Source organism: Lycorma delicatula, chromosome 8 (genome assembly GCF_047948215.1).
Source record: "Lycorma delicatula isolate Av1 chromosome 8, ASM4794821v1, whole genome shotgun sequence".
NCBI classification, from domain to species: domain Eukaryota; kingdom Metazoa; phylum Arthropoda; class Insecta; order Hemiptera; family Fulgoridae; genus Lycorma; species Lycorma delicatula.
The window spans coordinates 71,972,822-71,993,654 of NC_134462.1; the positions used below are offsets into that span (position 1 = coordinate 71,972,822).

Sequence of the window (20,833 nt, forward strand, 5' to 3'; positions counted from 1 at the left end):
CCACACCACACCACACCACACCACACCACACCACACCACACCACACCACACCACACCACACCACACCACACCACACCACACCACACCACACCACACCACACCACACCACACCACACCACACCACACCACACCACACCACACCACACCACACCACACCACACCACACCACACCACACCACACCACACCACACCACACCACACCACACCACACCACACCACACCACACCACACCACACCACACCACACTTCTTTGTTCAGTCTATGGCTGGTGGCTGCTTGGCTCGTTCCTTCTGCTTGTTCTTTTTTCTTAAAAGGTAAAAGGAAGTAAGGAACTCATATGTGGCAGTTAGGCCAGTTGTATACTGCACAAATTTCCCCTTTTATTTATAAAGTCACAGAGCGTGAATCTATGCGACAAACCAGTAAGCTTGCGACTGGAATTGAGGAGGGTGTGATCGTAACAAAATTTTTACAACACAATTTTTACAACATATAAAGTGCATATAAGATGTTGATATTTGATCACCATAAGTCCACACAATAAAAGAGACATTGGCGTAAAATTCTAGAGGGTATAAAATCGGTAGAAGGTTATAAATTATTTGAGTGGTAAACTTAAATAGATAACATTATATGACCCTTTCGATTGTAAAAACACCCTCATGACAAGTTTCTGAATTATAAACATTACCACAGACATTTGCTGTATGGAACTACCACCTATATGAATGGCAAAGAGATCAGCATACTGATCAATCAAATGGATGTATATACAATATAATGTTACTCTATCCCTTTAACCTCAACACATCACCCTCCATAAAGCTCTCCTTGTCCTTCTTTCGTCGCTTTTATTATAATGCCAATACCCCGCTTTGTTTCCATTCTTTTGATGTAATACTGTTTTGTTTACATTTGAGGTCAACGACCCAGCAGCCAAACCAATGTAGTTTCAGGATTGTTCTAGGAAAAAATTGCCTACTACCAACTTAATCCAACAAGTAGTTGGTTTCATCTTTTGATAAGAATACAGATGTAAAATTTAGGACCTCACTTCAAAATTTTGAAATGTTCTCAATCTGCTTTTTTTTATTATTCATTAAATGACCTACCTCAAAATCTTGAGGCATTCATTGTGTAATTCAAAGATGACATTTCTGAAGATTATTATTTAAAAGTAACTGAAGATTGTATGTTGCGCAGCTTAAAAAATTATCCAGTGGTTGGACTGGTAACCATCTAACTTTTAAATATGATTAAAACCATTGCATTGTGCTTCCGTTGAAGCACAATACTAACATTGCATGCTAGTATTTCCGTTGAATGCAAAGCAAAATTTCTGGGTGTTTCTAGTGGGATGATCATATTGGTTTCATTTGTAACAAAATCAAGCTATATTGTCTGAGTGCTCTAATAAAACACTAAGATTGTCATCATTATTAAATATGCATTATGCCTACATACATCTTTTCTAAGTTATGTCATGTGTTGAGGCTCCCTCAAAAAGTTATAAGTTAATACAAAAATGAGATGTCAGATTCTGGTGCTCAAAATTATGAATTACACCTTTATTTAGTAGAAAATTAAATATGCTCTAACTTTAATTTTAACTTTTCATTTTATTAATGTTTGTTTTGAATAACTCTTTTCATTCTTATTTTCTTTTATTTCATTCTGTACCATGTGATAATTTATTTCATATTTTCAACTGCTAACAACATTTCACCCTGTCTTTATCACACATATACAGAAATTTGGTTACATGTACAGAAGTTTGGTTTGGATTTCTTACTGCATAAGAAAAAGATTTCAGAGCTTCTTCAGTGATCAAAAACAGTTAAAAGTTTGCATTAGATGTGGAATTAACTTATCCACTATAATTTCATTCATAGTCATCCACCTATACTGTTAGTGAATTAGTAGCATGATGATTTTTTTCTGAATTCTTTTATTGGGTAGTACTCATACTTACCCAGGATGCAAAGCTTTTTTAAACACACACTCAACTCGAATATAATTATAATCTGTTCTCACAAGCAAAGTTTTAATTAATATAGATTTAGCATCTTTGTGTAAACCATACCTTCATATGGGGGAATTACATCCATTTCATCTGATAAAGCTTGTTACAGAATTATTTTCTTACTATAGCAATTTATTAAAAACAAGAAATTTTACTTTTTACTTCAATCTTATATATAAAAATGAATGTTTGCTTGTTTGTCCCGTATGCATTGAATGAAACGCATATGTATGTGTCCCATATGAAACTTTGGTGAGTTGCGCGCACGCCCATGAAGGTTTCTGAATTAGTTTGGACTCACTAGGTGTCGTTGGGGTCAATTTTACAATTACAATTACAATTACAATTTTGAAAAATTGTATTTATGGTCCAATTTGGCTCATATTTAGAATATATATTAGTTACGTGATAATAATTTTTTTGTGAAAAAGGGAAGAGGAGAAGGTAAAGGTTAAATTTTGTGAACTTCCTTAATGTTCATTTTTTTAATATTGTATCAACTTTCATTTGTGTTCATTTAATCTGTACTCAAATCTAGCAATGGCAAATCATAAAATCTATACTAACAACAAATATATTCAACAAACTTACTAAAAATTTAAATTTTAATATTTATTTTACTTCAGTGTTTCCGTGGTTGTGTTACAGGTGAAATAACATATGGTGGAAGAGTAACTGATTACTGGGATCAACGAACATTAAAAACTATACTGAAAGGTTTCTTTTCTCCAATCATTCTTAGGCCTGGTAATTGTTTAAATTTTGTTTTGTATGTCTTATAAATAATAACCACTACATATTGGTTATAAGTACATAAAATTAACATAACCCATTTAAAATAAATTGAATTTGCGAGGCTACTCTCACTAGTTTTGTGTGTGTACTATACAGAATAAAAATATTTCCCTATCTACATACCACAGTGAATTCAACGCTTGTAACAAAGCGTTGTAATGATGCATTTGAATGATGCATTGTAATGATGTATTTGATCCAACTTTTGTAATGATGCATTTGAATTCAATGCAGCAATATCCCTATAACTTATAGGAATATTGCTGCTATACTTTTAATCGACTGATGTAAAGAAGGTAGTATTACTGTATTGAAATTTGGGAAATTTCTATTATTATTATTATTATTATTATTATTATTATTATTATTATTATTATTACTCATAGTAATTGTAAAGAAGTCTACATTTTGCTTATAAAGCTAAAAATGAGTTATTATTTTAATAGAAGTTTTTTTACATGATAAAATACTGATAAAGAATATAAGAATATTAGAATATTTGTAGTGATCTTACTGTGATAGTTAAATTTACTGTGATCTTTATAAAAAGAATGTGACAATAAAAATTATAGCATATCCAAAATTGTCTCACTCACTCTCTTAGTTTATACAGTAACTCATAACCCATACCATTACTGTAGCTGACTGTTAAGTCTAGTCATCATCACTTATAAATTGGTTTATTTCAATTTCATCATACTATTTAAAAAATTATTTTTCACTTTCTTTTATGCACAAAAATGTTCCAGTCATTGGCAGTTATGGCAGTGAATGGAAATCAGTTTGCTTCTTTTGTCATGGAATAATCAGACTGAACATTATTATCTCTGACAATTTTGTTAACTTTTGCCCGTGCTAATTTGATGTATAAGGCTTTAAGTACAGTATGACCATGTGATATAATATGAAACATTGTTTCTTATAAGCTACTATGTAATTTGTTACTTTATTACATATCTTGAGGGGATGATTAATTTTCTAACAGAAAATTACAAGTTTGAAGAGTATAAGATTGTCTCTTAGAGACAGAGTTTTTCAATAAGACAGTAGGTATTCATTTAATTTTTTTTTTAATATTTAAAACCTTGTAACAGTTGTATTTAAATTAGTTTTTTTATAGGTTATAAGTATTCAGAATCTGGAACTTATCACTGTCCTGAAAGTGATGATTGTTGTACTTTAGAAGGTTATCGTAATTTTGTGGAGCAGTTACCAATCATTGAAGAACCAGAAATATTTGGAATGCATGATAATGCTAATATCGCTTTTCAGGTTAGCAAATTTTAATTTTGTTAAAGTATTAAAAAAGAAGTATGTAAGTCAGTGATAATGTATATATACTATGTGTTGTATAAGATCAGATTTATAATAGTAAAAAAAAAACAACTTTTTACAATGTGACTGATATTTTTATATAAAACTTATTGAATTTTGTTAGCTCAGCAATTGCTATAATCTTATTGATTTTAGTCAAGTTTTTATGCACTCTGTTCACATATAGTTTTGGTTCTTCAAAAGTAACTCTTTTGGCCTTATATAACTAAAAGAAAAAAAACCACAAAAAGAATACCAAAAAATGTCTTCTCAACTTCCAGCTATTCCTTGTAAATCCTTTTCACAAAGCCTATTTACTGAGTGTGATTCATTGTAGTTTTTATCCATGTTAGTTATATTTTTATGTTATCTAAATTCAACTTCAGTTCATTTTTGATAAGGCTAGAAATAGCAAGCAGATATGTAACCATATGTTTTAATTTCTAAAATCTGTCATTACTAATGAAGCATTATTTATTATTAGCATTAATTGAAAGTGAATGAAGCAAGTGCCTGATTGCCATTACACTGCAGCTTTGGTTAAATATTTTTCATCCTCTTTGAGATGCTTTTAAGTGTATTGTATTTTAAATGCACTTTAATTATAGACTTGGAATTCACTCTACAACCTTCCTCTCCTCAACAGAATTTTTGAGACAAATTTGAGTTAGCATTGCAGTTTTGATACACTGCAATTGAATCTGAAATTTTGATAAGCTTCTGAGTCAGGATGATTTCTTTCTTTTTCTGTTTAGCCTGTGGAACCACCATAAGATATTACTTCAGAGGATGAATGAGAATGATATGTATGAATGTAAATAGTCTTGTACAGTCTCAGGTTGACCATTCCTGTGATGAGATGTGTGGTTAATTGAAACCCAACCATCAAAGAACATTGGTATACATGATCTAGTACTCAAATCCGTATAAAAGTAAACTGTCTCTAGGATTTGAACCTTAGAACTCTCCAATTTGAAATCAGTTGATTTGCGATAACCTATAGACTAACCCGATGGGTTAGTCAGGTTGATTTGCCATTACTTCTCTAATCAGTCAGTTAGCAGTGAACAAACTTAACAACATAGTATACTAAATGTATCTATGAATATCAACTGGCTGACAACATATTGATGCAATTTGCAACCGTGTTGCAAATTGCATAGATGGTTTTGTGAAAGCCATTCAGCACTTTATATTAAAGCACGATCTCAATGACCTGATGGAATTTCAGTTACAGTTAACAATTCTCTGAGAATCTCTTGGCTCTCAAAATGTGATGAACTCATTTTGCTCATTATTAACAGCCTTTGTGGGATCACAGAATGGCCAACGTATGGTCACAAGAACCCATGCTATACAAGTTCTTTGTATACAAAATTTCTTATAAAAAACATTGTCACAGCACAGTTAGTAATAGTGATGTGTACAAGACTTGTGAGTACAAGACCTGATAATTGTAGCTCAGAGGCAGATAAAAATGAGCAAGTGTACATTTTTAGTTTACAGAAAAAATAAATCTTTAGTTTACTATTTTTTTTATTCACAGTATTCCTGATGACAGAATTACCTTCTAAATGAGAGCTAATAAACAAGTATTGTCAGATTTGGCTTTAATCTGCTTACCTCTTAAGATCACCATTTAATTAATATAGTCTAGGAATTTTTCATTAAGATATGAAAATAGTAGGTTTTAAATAAAATTTAAGAAGGTTTCTTATTTGAAAAATATTTTTCACAAAGGTATTTATTGTTAGTCCAAAATAAAGAAGGCAGATAACTTGTTTCCATAGATACTAAATTCATTTTCATATTTATTATCTGTCTCCATACTGCCTGATTTTTTTATTTTTAATAAATTTAAAGAGCTTCATTGCTCAAATATTAGATTAGTCAAATATTTGATTAGTCAAATATTTTTGTTTTAGACAAATGAAACAGCAAATGTTATAAATACAATATTAGAGGTCCAGCCTAAAGAATCTGCTGGTGTAGAAGGAAAATCAAGTGATGAAATAGTGTATGAGTTGGCAGAAGTAATTATTGGCAAAATAATTAAAAAAATTAATGAAGATGATGCACATCCCTCTTTATTAAAGGTAAAGTAAAAACATTAATATTGTTTTATGTTTGCAATTATGGTTAAAATTTATCATTCAGAATTTATTTCAATGTATTAGTTATTTTATAAAGCTCAACCTATATGAACAATATGGTTGTTGTTCAACCTATATGGATTTATCAATATGGTGGTTAGAGAGGCTAACTGTTCAAGTGATTATGAGAAACAATAAAGAAGAATTAAATGGACAACAGTTCAAACTTAGCAAACTTATTACAAATATTACTTGTAAAGTTTTCCATTTTTCAAACACTCATAAGAACAGAAATATTTTTTTCTGTGAATGATATCTGTTCTTTCCATGATAGAAGACATTCATTCTACATTTCAGTTCAGTACAGCATGCTGGTTTAAATTTTCTATAATATGTAGAAATTGTGTTTAAAAATTCATTGATATTAATCAAAAATGTTTCTGTAAAAATTTCATAAATTATAATTGTGTACTTTAGGTATGAGCTCTAAACATATTGAAAATTTGTATAGTGCATTTCAATAGGCGGGACAATATAGCTATTTTATTAATAGTCAGGAGTTATCCGCAAATCCATTATTGATTCTATGTAAATATATTTAACCTATGAGGATTTCTCTCCCATAAAGAAGGCTATTGAAATTCCTCCACTAGACTCACTTGATGAATCGTGAAAGAATAGACTCTGTTTTCTAAAAAGCAAATATTTCAAAATTTTTATCTGTACACTTTGTTAATCTATTTCTTTTATTTGCAGTATTCCAAATGATAGAATTGCCTTTTAAATGATATCTAACAAACAAGTATTGTCAGATTTGACTTAAAAACATTAACATTTCTATCTTAAATTTTTATATGCTATGCCAACCATTTATTTTTTGCACAATTCAAATTTCAATGATATTGTTAAACTAAAGTGTATTATCTCTTTTTTATGAGTTATCTGCATGTATTTGCATTTTTCTACATTAAAATTTGATTTTGTTTACACTAGTTGAGGGGCAACCTTATTAATATCATTTTGAAGATGAATTACATCATAGGAATTCACATAATAGAAAATTTTCATGTCATTAGTGAAGAGAAGAGCTTCAGAGCTCTCTTATGCAAATATTATTAAACACTTGAAAATAGTCAGCAAAGGCTTGTGCTGCTTCTGATATAGTACTAAATGAATAATAGACATTAAAGTATTCCCCATATGAGTCAGAATTTAATTATTTTTTTTAAAAACAAAAAATTCCTTCTGTCATGGTTTAGCATATTATAAATATTATTAATTAGGTTTTTTGTTTGACATTATTTCTTAATACCTTAAATTCATTCATAAAAATATAGCTTCTATACCTACATTTCATATAATATTCCTTAACTTTAAGCATTTTGATTAATTCACTGTGATACCGTACAGTATAAGTCCTTTTGTAGTATTTTGTGAGAGGTACAGCAATATTGAATATGTATTCTATTTTATTGTAAAACCAGTCCAGTGCTAAGTTTATATCACAAAATGTTTTAATGTGTTCCAGTCAGTCTTATTCAATAGCCAGCCTACACATGTTATCAAAAATTGTTTTCTTAAAGTTAGGATTACTTTAATAAAGTAATTTATCATTTATTAATCACAATATTGAAAACTGGATAATGTACATCTCTTTAAGAGGTTGAGCGTACAATGTGGTCCATTGGCTAGATTTAAATTAAGATTTTCCCATTAACATTACACACATCATCAATCATTGTGAAGAGACATTAGTGATGTAAGATTATTTAAGCCTGTGTAGTTTATTAATAATTAAACAATATAATTAACTAGTTAACTGGAAATTATTTATTATTTTGGGTAACTTAAGATCGCCCAGGATTATTAGTTTATATTTTATATATACATCTGATTTGAGGAGGATTATATGTTGAATAATCGCACCATACTAAAAAGGCTGTTTTAAAGCATGTAATTTAATAACAATTTTGAGGTAGGTCATAAATTTGTGGAATTGCCTGTTATGAATTTCACTTTCCATTTTTATCAAAACTCCCTCCCTTTTACTTCCTTTTACAAATTAAAGAAAGTATTGTGGTCGTGAAATTTTGGAAATTTGAAAAAATCATGGAAATAACCATTTTGACCATCCCTTAATCCATTTAATTGGCATGTACATATGTATCTCACATAACTCAAAAACGATTATCTGAAGGTTGCTGAAAGTTTGCATTTAGAACTGTAACATCTAGTTATGCAAGTTTCCTTTTGATTGCAATTGACTAGATCAAAAATGTTCAAAAAAGCCCAAAATACAAAAAAAATTGGATTTTGGACTTTTTCTTAACTGTAGTAATAAGCCCTCATTTAAGGGCTTTTCCAATGACATATCGTAAGTGTTACTTATTTTCATTGGTTCTAGAGTTTTAGCCAAATAAAATTTTAATTAATAAAATATTTCGATATTGCAATGAGAAGGCATATCGGTATTAATAATTATTAACCTCTGATGTTGTGTAATCATTTTCATTAAGTTGTTGCACCAGATGAATTTTGAAAGGTTTGAAATTTTCACTTTTTAATGTTTGAATCCCTGAACTTTGGCTCATGTTACGTTCTTGTACTGCTGTTCGAGTTGTGGAATAAGGATTCTCAATAAATTCTTACTTAATTTCTAACGATTTATTATTTGTTTTTCAGATTTAGGCCTCTCTGGTTTTCTTTCTATTAAAGTTTCCTGTTTCTTCAAATCATTTGATGGTTTTACATACTGTACTACTTTTTGAAATAAATGTTACATTGAACACAACTTCATTGTATGACCTAACTCTATCACTAAAGCCCCTCATCATTAAAAGTGTGATTCTCTCTTGTTCACTAAGTGACATGTTGCTAGCAATTTTAGCAGGTATCACAGAAAAAATAATCACAAAAAGGTAGAAAAGATGTAAATAAAACAATAAATTCTCTTACAAACTAACAGTGTAGTAATGGATCAGCATGATCAGTGTAGTTGATCAGCATGATTAGGTGACAATATTTTCATTTATTTACTCATTACCGGAAGAAAAACAATTTTTTATGTTAAAATATAAAAATTGTTTAAATTTTTTAATTTAAATTTAATTTTAATTAGATTAAATTAAATTTTAATTTAATTCTGTGTAATTTATTTTTATTTGATGATATTATTTGAACTTACTAAATTTGGTAATTTTCAAGTTGTGTAGATAAGTTCTTTTTTATTTTCGTTTTCTATAACGTCTTTACCCGTTCTCCAAAGAAATTTTGCAATAATTTCTCTTGTTAGCTCTATTTTTTTGTTTTATGTAGACTGTGGCAGGTATCAATTATCTACTGGAGGTAGGGCATGCATTATGTCCTACCTCCTTCACCAGAGAAGTGACATTTTCATTGGATTGTTCTGGTTTTCCTTAGATATCCAAACAACTATTCCTGCTGTATTGTTCAGCTTTATCCAATTCTAAAAATATAGATCACTCTCTTGGTTTTTTAACAGTTCATTTTTATTCTGAATCTTTGCTATTGTTGTTTCTTGTTTTTTGATTTGCTGCAGAGCATTCTCTAACTTAATACGTCTATTTTCTCATGACAAGAATTAAGAGATTTTTCTAATTCTTTTTGTTCCATTTCCGTATTAGTTTTGTTATATCAATTAGATTGACTTTTTCTTTATCAGTTTCATTTTCCAGCCTGTAGAATATCTCCCAGTTAAAGTTTAGGAAATAGTCTCAACATCTTTAGTCATATTTAAAACAATTTAGACAGCAAATATTTACTACAATAAGTTTTTGACAGTCTTCCCATTTAATTTTTAGAAGCTTAATGAAAATTTTAATACAAGATAGGCTATAGATTCTTAAAAGTACTCTATAAACATGATTGTTGCATTTCCATCAAGGCAGCTTAGCTTATATTGATACTAATATTGTTATTAGGGCAATGTGGGTGTCATAATCACCGTATGTGATTACATATGGGGATGTCATAATTAACTTACCATATTTCTTCATGACAAATCAAAGATGAGTAAATTGGCAACATCAAATGTGACTTAAAAGACAATCATCTAAGTATGACATCGTAGACTTCAGTGAGCCAAATTACTGTTGTGTATCAACATGCCAAGCACACTGAGACAGTATAACATTCAGCAATGTGTTTAAACACGTACGAGTGTAATAGAATATTACGAACAACTAAGAAAATTTGTTAAAAAAAAAACAAAACTGTATTCATCTTAAGAAGTATAATATAATATAATATAGAAGTATGTAACATAAACTTTTAATACTTTAAAATTAGTTCTTATTTTTACAATTTCATGTAAAAACTTTTGTTTTATTTCTTACAGCGTGATTCAAAGTCAAGATTGCCATCTTTAACGACAGTTTTAAAACAAGAGATTGATAGATTTAATGGATTACTTAAGGTAGTACATAGTTCTCTGAATGATTTGAAAAAAGCTATAAAGGGATTTATAGTGATGAGTGATGCTTTGGAAGAAATGTATACATCATTTATTAATCAGCAGGTAAAATGTTATTTCCTATACCATACTATTTTTCTCAATTCATGAGGCTGTAGTAGCAGACCTTGCTATTAAATTATTTAACAAGCTGTTATTATTAACAAGCACTTTGAGAAGATTAAAAATCTGTGACCAGTGAAAATGCTAAACAAATCTCAACTGTAAGCGGAGTTGTTCATGTTGATGTTCTTATGATCTACATTGTAGATCTACTACATTGTTCTACAATGTTGGTAATGTTAGGCTCTGATATATTGATAAATATCAAGAATCTGCCAAGAATTACAGACCATGTCTAAATCAGAGTCCAAAGATCAGAAGGAAGTTGCATCCTTTTCAACACCAAATAAAGAAAAGTACAACGGGTATCGCGTGGATGATTTAGTAACATGAATGATGTACAATTTTTATTAAATAAAAGAATTCCTACAGTAGAACTACTGCATTCTGCTCCCTAGGTGTGGATTTCAGGAAAGTGAGAAGAATTTTAGAATCATCTTGAAAGAACTAGGGTTAGGTGCAAAATGAAAATACTTTAAAGAGAACAAAACTGGATGGCCTCCCAGAGTTCAGAGGATTGATTATAATGATGAAATAGACAGTTAAAAAGAATAATCAAAATAATATTTCCCAACCTTGAACCCAATTCTGTAATTATCATTGATATCGGGCCGTTCTAGAAAATATTCTGTCTGAAAAACTAAAGAAATATTTTTTTAACAAAAGCTAGAAACTGAAGTGTGTGCATTATTTAGTTGAAGGTATTATTTAGAAAGGAGTGTCATGATACATTATGGTTACCATCATCCCATCCTGATTTAAACATTGCAATTGAACTAATTTGGGCTGTTGAAAAAATCTATATCGGGAAACTGAATCTGTCATTCAGTATTTTTGAAATGACAGATTTTGAAATTTTTTTAGTGCAAGCATGTGAAGAAACTCGAATGGGAAAATCTGAGTCAGCAGCCTTGATACATTACTTGATTCCATTATTATTAATTTAAATGAAGCAATCAGAGAATTTTCCAAGTGGTATAGAAAAACTTTAATTTATATGCACTTTTGGTAAGATTTAATTGCATTACTGCTGTTACACTGGCCAGGCTGACCACTGTACTTTTGTTGGCTTAGTGATATAGCTTATTCAAATACTCTATTGTAGGTAAAATTATTAAGTTTGTTCTAATTTCTAAAAATTTAAATATTTTAGGTCCCAAAAATGTGGGCAGCTAAAGCATATCCATCTTTAAAACCACTGGGCAGTTGGGTACGAGATCTTGAATTAAGATTAGACTTTATCGAGGTAAAAGATATTTTTTTTGTTTATAAGTTTTTAAAAATTTTTTTGTTTAAAATGATTTCTATTGTTTGGAAACCACCAGAATACAGTTCAGAATAGAATATAAAAAACACCTAGTTCCTTAGTTAATGGCTATATCGTTTTAGACTGGTTGTGATATCAAAACTGGTTGTAATATTATTTGATCATACACAAACTAGTATTCTATGAATTAAACAAAATTATTTTCTGATAACACAGTTGGTTACAAAAGTACTTACTAAAGTATTTTAGTAACTTAGTAGTTACTAAAATAATTGTATTATGGTCATTTTGAATACTAAAATAATTGTATTATGGTGATTTTGAAAAAAATCTTTTGTGTTAGGTTATTTATTTTTTAAGTATCATTGATTAACCCACCAGTTTGGTCTAATGGTGAACGCATCTTTGCAAATCAACTGTTTTTGAAGTCGAGAGTTCCAATGATCAAATCCTAGTAAAGGCAGTTGGTGTTCTTTGATGGTTGGGTTTCAATTAACCACGCATCTCAGAAATGGTCGACCTGAGACTGTACAAGACTACACTTCACTTACACTCATACATATCATCCTCATTCATCCTTTGACCTAACACCTGACTGTGATTCCTGGATGCTAAACAGGAAAAAGTATCATTGATTATTATTGATTTGATTTGTAATAAAACTAAATTGATACTGTTGCTTCTTTTTATTAGTTAAAATGTATTTAAAATTTGCTGCTCATTTTGTTCTCTGCTATAGTTTTTTAGTTGGGAATTTTGTGTGTGTGTATTTAAAAGCTATAGTATTTGTAATGTTTTTAAGGTGGAATTTGTACTATATTATATTTCAGTTATATTTCCATGCAAACAATCCATTCACACTGAAGTAAGTGTTAAGTGTAGTACAGCATTCTGCAGAATACACTTGATAAAACTGTAGTGTTAAATTTACTTTTCAGACATGGCTGAAATATGGCCCACCTCCATCTTTTTGGTTATCAGGCTTCTTTTTTCCACAAGGATTTATGACAGGATCTCTTCAGACACATGCTCGTAAATATAATTTCCCGATTGATCAGTTAATTGTTGACTTTATTGTAATGAAAGTAACATTAGATCAAGAGGAAATAGAGAATCAACATAAAACCACTGGTGGAGAGGTAATTACTGTATTATATTTCTTTTAAATATTGTATTAGATTTTTTTGCTAAAATGTTTTATATTGTGATGATTAATAATTTTCTTTTGTAGAAAGTGTTTTTCAGTTTATTTGTAATTATAACTGTTTATATCAATTATAACCTCTCTGATCAAAGAAAGAATTCAAGAGAGCTGTGAGTTTAAACATTTAATCATTTTCACTTTCTACACTAGGAATATATCAATGTATGTATTCTTTTATGTGCTTTTTGTATAGCAATACATACCTTATTATATATGTTACAAGAAATTAACTTTAACATAGTATTTTCATTATTATTAAATTACAAATACAGTATTTATTTGAGTACCCCGCACTTTTTTTCTTGGAATTAGAGAGAAAAAACAAGGGTGTGGGGCTTACATGAAACAGCTTTTAGCCAGGATTATTTATGTAAAGTAAACGTTTTCTTAGAAGTATTTAAATTCAATCACATAAATATAGTTACATTAGGCTTTCGTTTATCGATACTGGATGCCGCTTATACAGAACACATCATGTGTTATCGATAGGAATGAAGTTGCGGTATTTTTAAACTGATTCATTTGGTATTGGCTGCATCCGGTTCTAATGATACTACAGTTACAGTATCAGTTACCCATCATTGTCTTGTGCATTTTATCTGTTTAGTTTATCTTGTAAAGTTTAATACGATGATTTATTTTAATTACGGCATTAAAATGAGTACAAAAGGACAGCGTCTATGATCTTTTACAGTAAATGAAAAACTGCGCATTATAGAACAGGCTGAAAAACTTGGAAATCGGGCGGCAGGAAGAAAATTTGATGTAGATGAAAAGTGCATTCGAGACTGGTGTAAGAAGAAATAACTTCTGGTGAAAGGCACTGGTAATTTGGCTTAAAACCAAAGATGTAGAAAAACAATTGTGTGACTTTGTTATGGAAAAAAGGAAATGTGGTTATGCTGTCACGACAAAAATTTGTCAATCATATGCTCGTGAAATCGCCAAATCATTGAATAAAGTTGATTTTAAAGCAAGTTGTGGATGGATAACATGATTTTTTGCACGAAATTATTTCTCATTAAGATGAAAAACAACCATTTCTCAACGACTTCCAGACGCTTATGAACAAAAAATATTACATTTTCCCAAATACATAATAAATGTTAGAAAAGATAAAGGCTATTTGCCTTCTCAAATAGGAAACGCTGATCATATATTTTAAAATGCCATTTGACAAAACCATAAACAAAACAGGAATAAGGTTGGATGGACGAAACCTTAATTATAGACTGGAACAGCTGTGTATGGCAAAAACGATAAGGAGATTTACTTAATAATAATAAAAATACTGGTATGTTATCGGGGGCATATGACTGATAAAGTGAGAGACATTTTAAAAGCGGGTATGACAGATCAAGTAATAATTATAGGCGGATTGCTACCAGATGCCTGCATTTAAAATTTTTTTTTTTTTACGCCTATCCAAACACAATCCTGGTTAAAATCTGGGAGTTTGGTTCTTCCTGTAGGCGAAGGACCAAACTCCCAGATTTTAACCAGGTTTGTGTTTGGATAAAAGATGCTTGGGAAGGTAACTCGAATAAATACGGTATATTGTTAACGTAGTAATCTGCGAGGGCGTGAAATAACTTAACCTGAGATCTTCTTCAATTTTTATCGGCTTTCCTATTCAGATTATATCTTTACCGTAGTAACCGGCGAGGGCGTTAAATGATAAGTGCAATCTAAGATTTCGAAGAAGAACTGTAATCTTAGATACGGAAAAGGACAAGTCTTGTTCATTGGTCCATTTTTTTTGGCCTTCTTATTCAGATTTTGTTACCTTAGTAACCGTAATCTGAGATTCGGAAAAGGAAAAGTCTTTGTCATTAGTCATTGTCATCTTCATCGGCGAAAGAGTTAAGTGATATCTGTGATATGGAATAGGTAATGTCTTGTTCATTGGTTTCATTTTTATTGGTTTTACCATTCTGATTATACTGTTACCGTAGTAACCGGTGAGGGAGTTAAATGATCCTTAATCTTAGATGCGGAAAAGGACAAGTCTTGGTCATTGGCCTGATTTGTATAAGTAAAGCTTTTAAAAAATGCAGAATATCCAATGTATAATATATATTGTAATATATATATATAATATATATATTATAATATATATTGTATATACTATAATATATATTGTAATCTCAGATACAAAAGAAGTTATGTCTTGTTCATTGGTTTAAATTTGGCTTTTCTATTCTGATTATATCGTTACCATGGTAACCTGTGTGGGCGTAAAATAACTTAATCTGAGATACAGAAGGGATGTCTTGATCATTGGTTTAATTTTTATCGGCTTTCTTATTGGTGATTTTAAACGGATTGGTGATGAAAATTTCTTTTTCACGCCTATAGGATGAATCAAACTCCCAGATGTCCACATTTGTTTTTGGATAAAAGATGCTTGGAAAGGTATTTCCACGGAATTAGTTAGGAAAAGTTTTGAGAAATGCGGAATATCTAATGAACTTTATGGTAGTGAAGATGATAGTCTTTGACAGAGCGACGTGGAGACTACCGGTAACTCTTATGCAGAAATTGACAGTGACAGTTATTAATTAAAAATAAAATTTCATATTAAAAGTGTATTGAAATGATACATTTTTACATGATACTTTCTTTTTCTTTTACTGGCATAGTGATTCTGAACTAAACTATTACCTACGGTAAATTATTATTAATATTTTAATTTTAATGAACGAATTAAATACTTTACTTTCTGAATATTTACGTATTTTTTTTATCATATGTGTTGCACTTTTTAAATGCTGGTATATATCAATTTTTTTTAGATTTTCGGTCTTTAAAATCATGGTACGGGGTTTATTATCGGCCGGGGTATCCAAAAAAATACGGTACTTATCCAGTATATCAGTCACATTGTTATCCATTTCTCTTGAAATGTCATTTATGGATTATGTCATTGAAAACTCCCTTCCTTAGTCTAATTAATGTGTCTACTTTCTGAGTAGACAACTTTCTTCTTTGATAAATGTCTACTCTCTGAGTAAAGTCATCCATTAAAACAATTGGTTTTTACTATTCCTGTGGCATTGGATACTTCAGGATTTACACTTAATAAATGTTTATAATAAATTCACAGTCCCCAGAAACAAATTAAAAGTCTGAAATTATTTTATTGTTCTGTGTTTAATATTTTTATCATGTTCTCCCTTAGGGCCAGTGTTTAGTGGAGGTCTCTATGTAGTTTTTCTTCTGGCCTGTGTTTCTTTTCAAATTTTTGTGTTTGGGTAATAAGAAACCAACAGTTTACTATTATTTTAATACTATATATAATATATAATATAATATAATATATTATTTTAATACTATTATTTTAATAAGATACTTATCTAGATTTGCATATTTTACTGCTTTCAGGTCATAAGTGCTTATGGTAACATTAAAATACCTGAAGATGGTCTTTTGGTGCATGGATTATTTCTTGATGCAAGTCGTTTTGATATTATAAAAGGAATATTGACTGATGCTAATCCTGGTAATAACTTAAGTTTATTATTTATAATAATTTACCAACTTTTTTTGCAAACTGTGTTATCTCAAAGAGCTATGTTATATAAGTTACATTTTTTTAAGTTTGAAATTTTTAGGTCTTGAAAAAGTGAGCAGTACTGAAGTTTATTGAGAGCATGAAAATTAAAAGTTATATTGTGAAGTTGGTTTTCTGAAAAAATCTGAATGTTCCTTTTGATCATCAGTTCATCTGTATGCATTCTTAAGATGTCAGACATGACTTTAGCATCAAATTTTTGTGTTTTTCCACTTCTGGCCTTTTATATCTTACAAAATATAATGCTATTACATATTTCCAATTGACCAGAGGATAAATGATTTAACCATCACGGTTCTGAAACAGTTAGCTATTGTTTTTAACCATGAATTATAATTTGTAATTATAATTATAATTTATGCATTATTACATATATGAGGTCTGTTCAAAAAATAAGCTATTGTTTTTAACCATGAATTATAATTTCTAATTATAATTATAATTTATGCATTATTACATATATGAGGTCTGTTCAAAAAATACGTAGACTAACGTAATAAAACAAAATGTATACTCTCCTCCCCAATGCACCATTTATCCCCAAAGGTTGTTTAATTTTTGGAAATAGTCCTGGAATGCTTCTTTTGTGATGTTCTTCAGTTCCTTCATCGCATTTGCCTTCGGAAATCTCCTCAAATCTTCTTCCTTTCGAAGGTCTTTTGGGCGAGGTCAGGTGAGTAGGGTGGGTGGGGAAGAACAGTGATCGTTTGGCCAAAAACTCAAGAGTTCTGAGGGCTGAATGGGCTGGAGCATTGTAGTGATGAAAAAACCAGTCACCACTCTCGTAAAATGATCTCGAAATCTGGTAAGGTGATCCAACTGATATCCCACACTCTTCAGCAAGCTCTCTGATGGGCTGGTTGCATAGTCGTCTTGAGCATATCAAAAGTTTCACTTGCAGATTTTCCAAGTTTAACACAAAATTTCACAGCAACTCTTTGCTCCTTCAAGTCACTCATCCGGAAACAAGAAAAATACACTTCACAAACTGCATAGTAAAGCAACCAATAATGATATTTGAAATCAAAAAATTGCGTTGTAATCAGCTGATCTGTATGAACATGGCGACACCAAACGGATTTGACTGGAACCAAGTGGACCAGAGCAATTCAGACAGTCTACATATTTCTTGAACAGACCTCATATTTGAGCAGCTTGTACAACATTGATTTTCATCTTATGTTCTTATCTGGGAACATACTAGACAGGATGTCTGTAGAATGTAACTATAGCTTGAACAACTAATGTCAGATTTTAGAAGGAAGACAACCTTTTCCCATTAGGGGAATGGTATCGTTGGTAGAGCAGTTGAATATTGAGAATATGAATCATTCTGTTAATTTGCTTAACATTTATCATTTAAACACACTTACTCATCATCCATTTTTTTTTTATTAGTTTTTATACTTCACTGCTATATAAGTTTTATTGGATAAATTGATATGGGTGTATCTTGCATAACATGTTTATCATTTTCCCATGATCTACTAGTAACTTATTCATAAATCACCTTGTAGCATTGATCATAAATATGTTGATGCAGTGATTAAGGAAAAAAATCCTTAATCACTTTCAGAAATTCCTTAATCATCCTTTCAGAAATTTTCAAAAAATCATTTTACCATTATTACTTTTTGTTACTTTAAATATTATTAATTTTTCTCATTGATTTTTGACCTTTTATGATGCATGTGTATGAGGAGTATAGATTTATTACTTTTTTATTTTTCTTGCTGAGCATCTGAATGTACATATAAAATAAATGCATTCATTTATTTAATAAATATAATAAAAATTAAATAAATTTATATTTATTGAAAGAGGATATAATCTTCAAGTCGTGGATCAATATGTTAATTATTGTTAATTTCATAATTCATGTAAATAATCAATATAAACTTTTTCCTTATATTAAATTAATATAAAAAAGAAAAAAATTCAATGAATACTTAATTATAATTAAATAAATACAGTGATAAAAAGATTTACAAAAATAAAAAGTTTGATTGCATTAAATTACTTACATAAGAAGTCATTACAGAATACCTGAACGAAATACAACTGAACGATTTGCCTTTTTTCCTTTTTTCTTTTCTTTTTTAAGTTGATTTTCTTCTAACATTACTAAGCATTGAGACAGTTTATTAAAATACAGAGAACCTCTCCTGGAAGGGTCATTACTGATATGATGAAGATTAACTGAATCAGTGTGATTACAAGTTGCTATTACATGTTTGATAAATTTCAGAATTTAATTAATTCTCATTAGGTTTTAGAATGACTATGCAAATGACTACTTACTATGTAGGAAGTAAGTAGGTATGTAGGTACAAAATACCACCTCAACTACATTTTGATTTGGGTTTTTCATTAAAATTCCCAGTTCCATCATTTTCATTGTTATGAGAACAAGTAGAAATAAATTTACTTTTACGATACTGATTTGCATATTGTAATTTATGTTGATTGTGGAAGTGAGCCTCTATTTTCTGTATTTAGAAGGCTTGTGTAAGTTGAGATGTTTGTATAAACTACTTCCTTATTTTGATCATCCAATACCTCAGTTAGGTTTAATTATCTTTATTTTGTTTATAATAATTTTTATTATAATCTTTGAACTTGTAAATCATATATTACATAATGACACACACACACACACACACACACACACACACACACACACACATATATATATATATATATATATATATAAGAGGAAGAGAAAAGTGAAAATTTTTATTTTTACAAATAAAAAAGGAGAAAATGAAACCCGAGTCTTAATATCTAACATCCCTTGAAGGGGTTTAGATTCAATAGGTCTAGGCCAGACCACTCCCTGGTAATAATGGGATCCTAGAGAGAGCCCTTGAGAGATCTAGAGAGATCTTGAGAGTCCTAGAGAGATTAACCCTTGTTATAATCAGATAGAATGTAACCTCTCTGTTCTATCTAGGATTCTGACTCCAGATTGTACAATAATATTAACATATTGTTAAATAGTAGAAACTGTATGATATATTAAAAATATTAATCAACTTATATTGTTCACAGGGGAATTAAATCCGCCTCTTCCTGTAATGCATTTGATACCAGTAACAGAGCTGGTTGATATTGATAAGCGTTACACTTGTCCATTGTATAAAACTGCAACTAGAGCTGGTACTCTAAGCACAACTGGACATAGCACAAATTTTGTTGTACCTGTGCTTCTACCAACTGACAAATCTCCAGATTATTGGATTCTTAGAGGAACTGCTCTTTTAACTGCTATAAATGAATAACTTATTGTTTTTTTATTTATTACTTTTATAATTTCATTGTTTTATTTTTGAACAAATAAATTATTTGGTCAAAACATTTGTATTTTGTATTATGAATATTTAATTTTTATTGTTTTAATAAAAATCATCCATACAGAAGATCCATCCCTTGCTTTTAATAGTAAAAAGTTGAGAGTCCTAGAGAGATTAACCCTTGTTATAATCAGATAGAATGTAACCTCTCTGTTCTATCTAGGATTCTGACTCCAGATTGTACAATAATATTAACATATTGTTAAATAGTAGAAACTGTATGATATATTAAAAATATTAATCAACTTATATTGTTCACAGGGGAATTAAATCCGCCTCTTCCTGTAATGCATTTGATACCAGTAACAGAGCTGGTTGATATTGATAAGCGTTACACTTGTCCATTGTATAAAACTGCAACTAGAGCTGGTACTCTAAGCACAACTGGACATAGCACAAATTTTGTTGTACCTGTGCTTCTACCAACTGACAAATCTCCAGATTATTGGATTCTTAGAGGAACTGCTCTTTTAACTGCTATAAATGAATAACTTATTGTTTTTTTATTTATTACTTTTATAATTTCATTGTTTTATTTTTGAACAAATAAATTATTTGGTCAAAACATTTGTATTTTGTATTATGAATATTTAATTTTTATTGTTTTAATAAAAAT

General features: G+C 29.9%; 1 protein-coding gene across 1 annotated transcript in view; it reads left to right on the forward strand.

The window, feature by feature from the left end:
• The window catches only part of Dhc16F (Dynein heavy chain at 16F), a 149,275-nt gene extending 129,074 nt beyond the window's left edge, over positions 1–20,201 (forward strand). The window contains exons 51-58 of the mRNA XM_075373265.1: positions 2,672–2,770; positions 3,939–4,090; positions 6,058–6,228; positions 10,583–10,762; positions 11,973–12,065; positions 13,025–13,225; positions 16,675–16,792; positions 19,916–20,201. Coding sequence (XP_075229380.1) covers positions 2,672–2,770; positions 3,939–4,090; positions 6,058–6,228; positions 10,583–10,762; positions 11,973–12,065; positions 13,025–13,225; positions 16,675–16,792; positions 19,916–20,145 — 1,244 coding nt within the window. The 3' untranslated portion in view covers positions 20,146–20,201. The remainder of the gene's footprint in view (positions 1–2,671; positions 2,771–3,938; positions 4,091–6,057; positions 6,229–10,582; positions 10,763–11,972; positions 12,066–13,024; positions 13,226–16,674; positions 16,793–19,915) is intronic.
• The last annotated feature ends 632 nt before the right edge of the window (positions 20,202–20,833 follow it).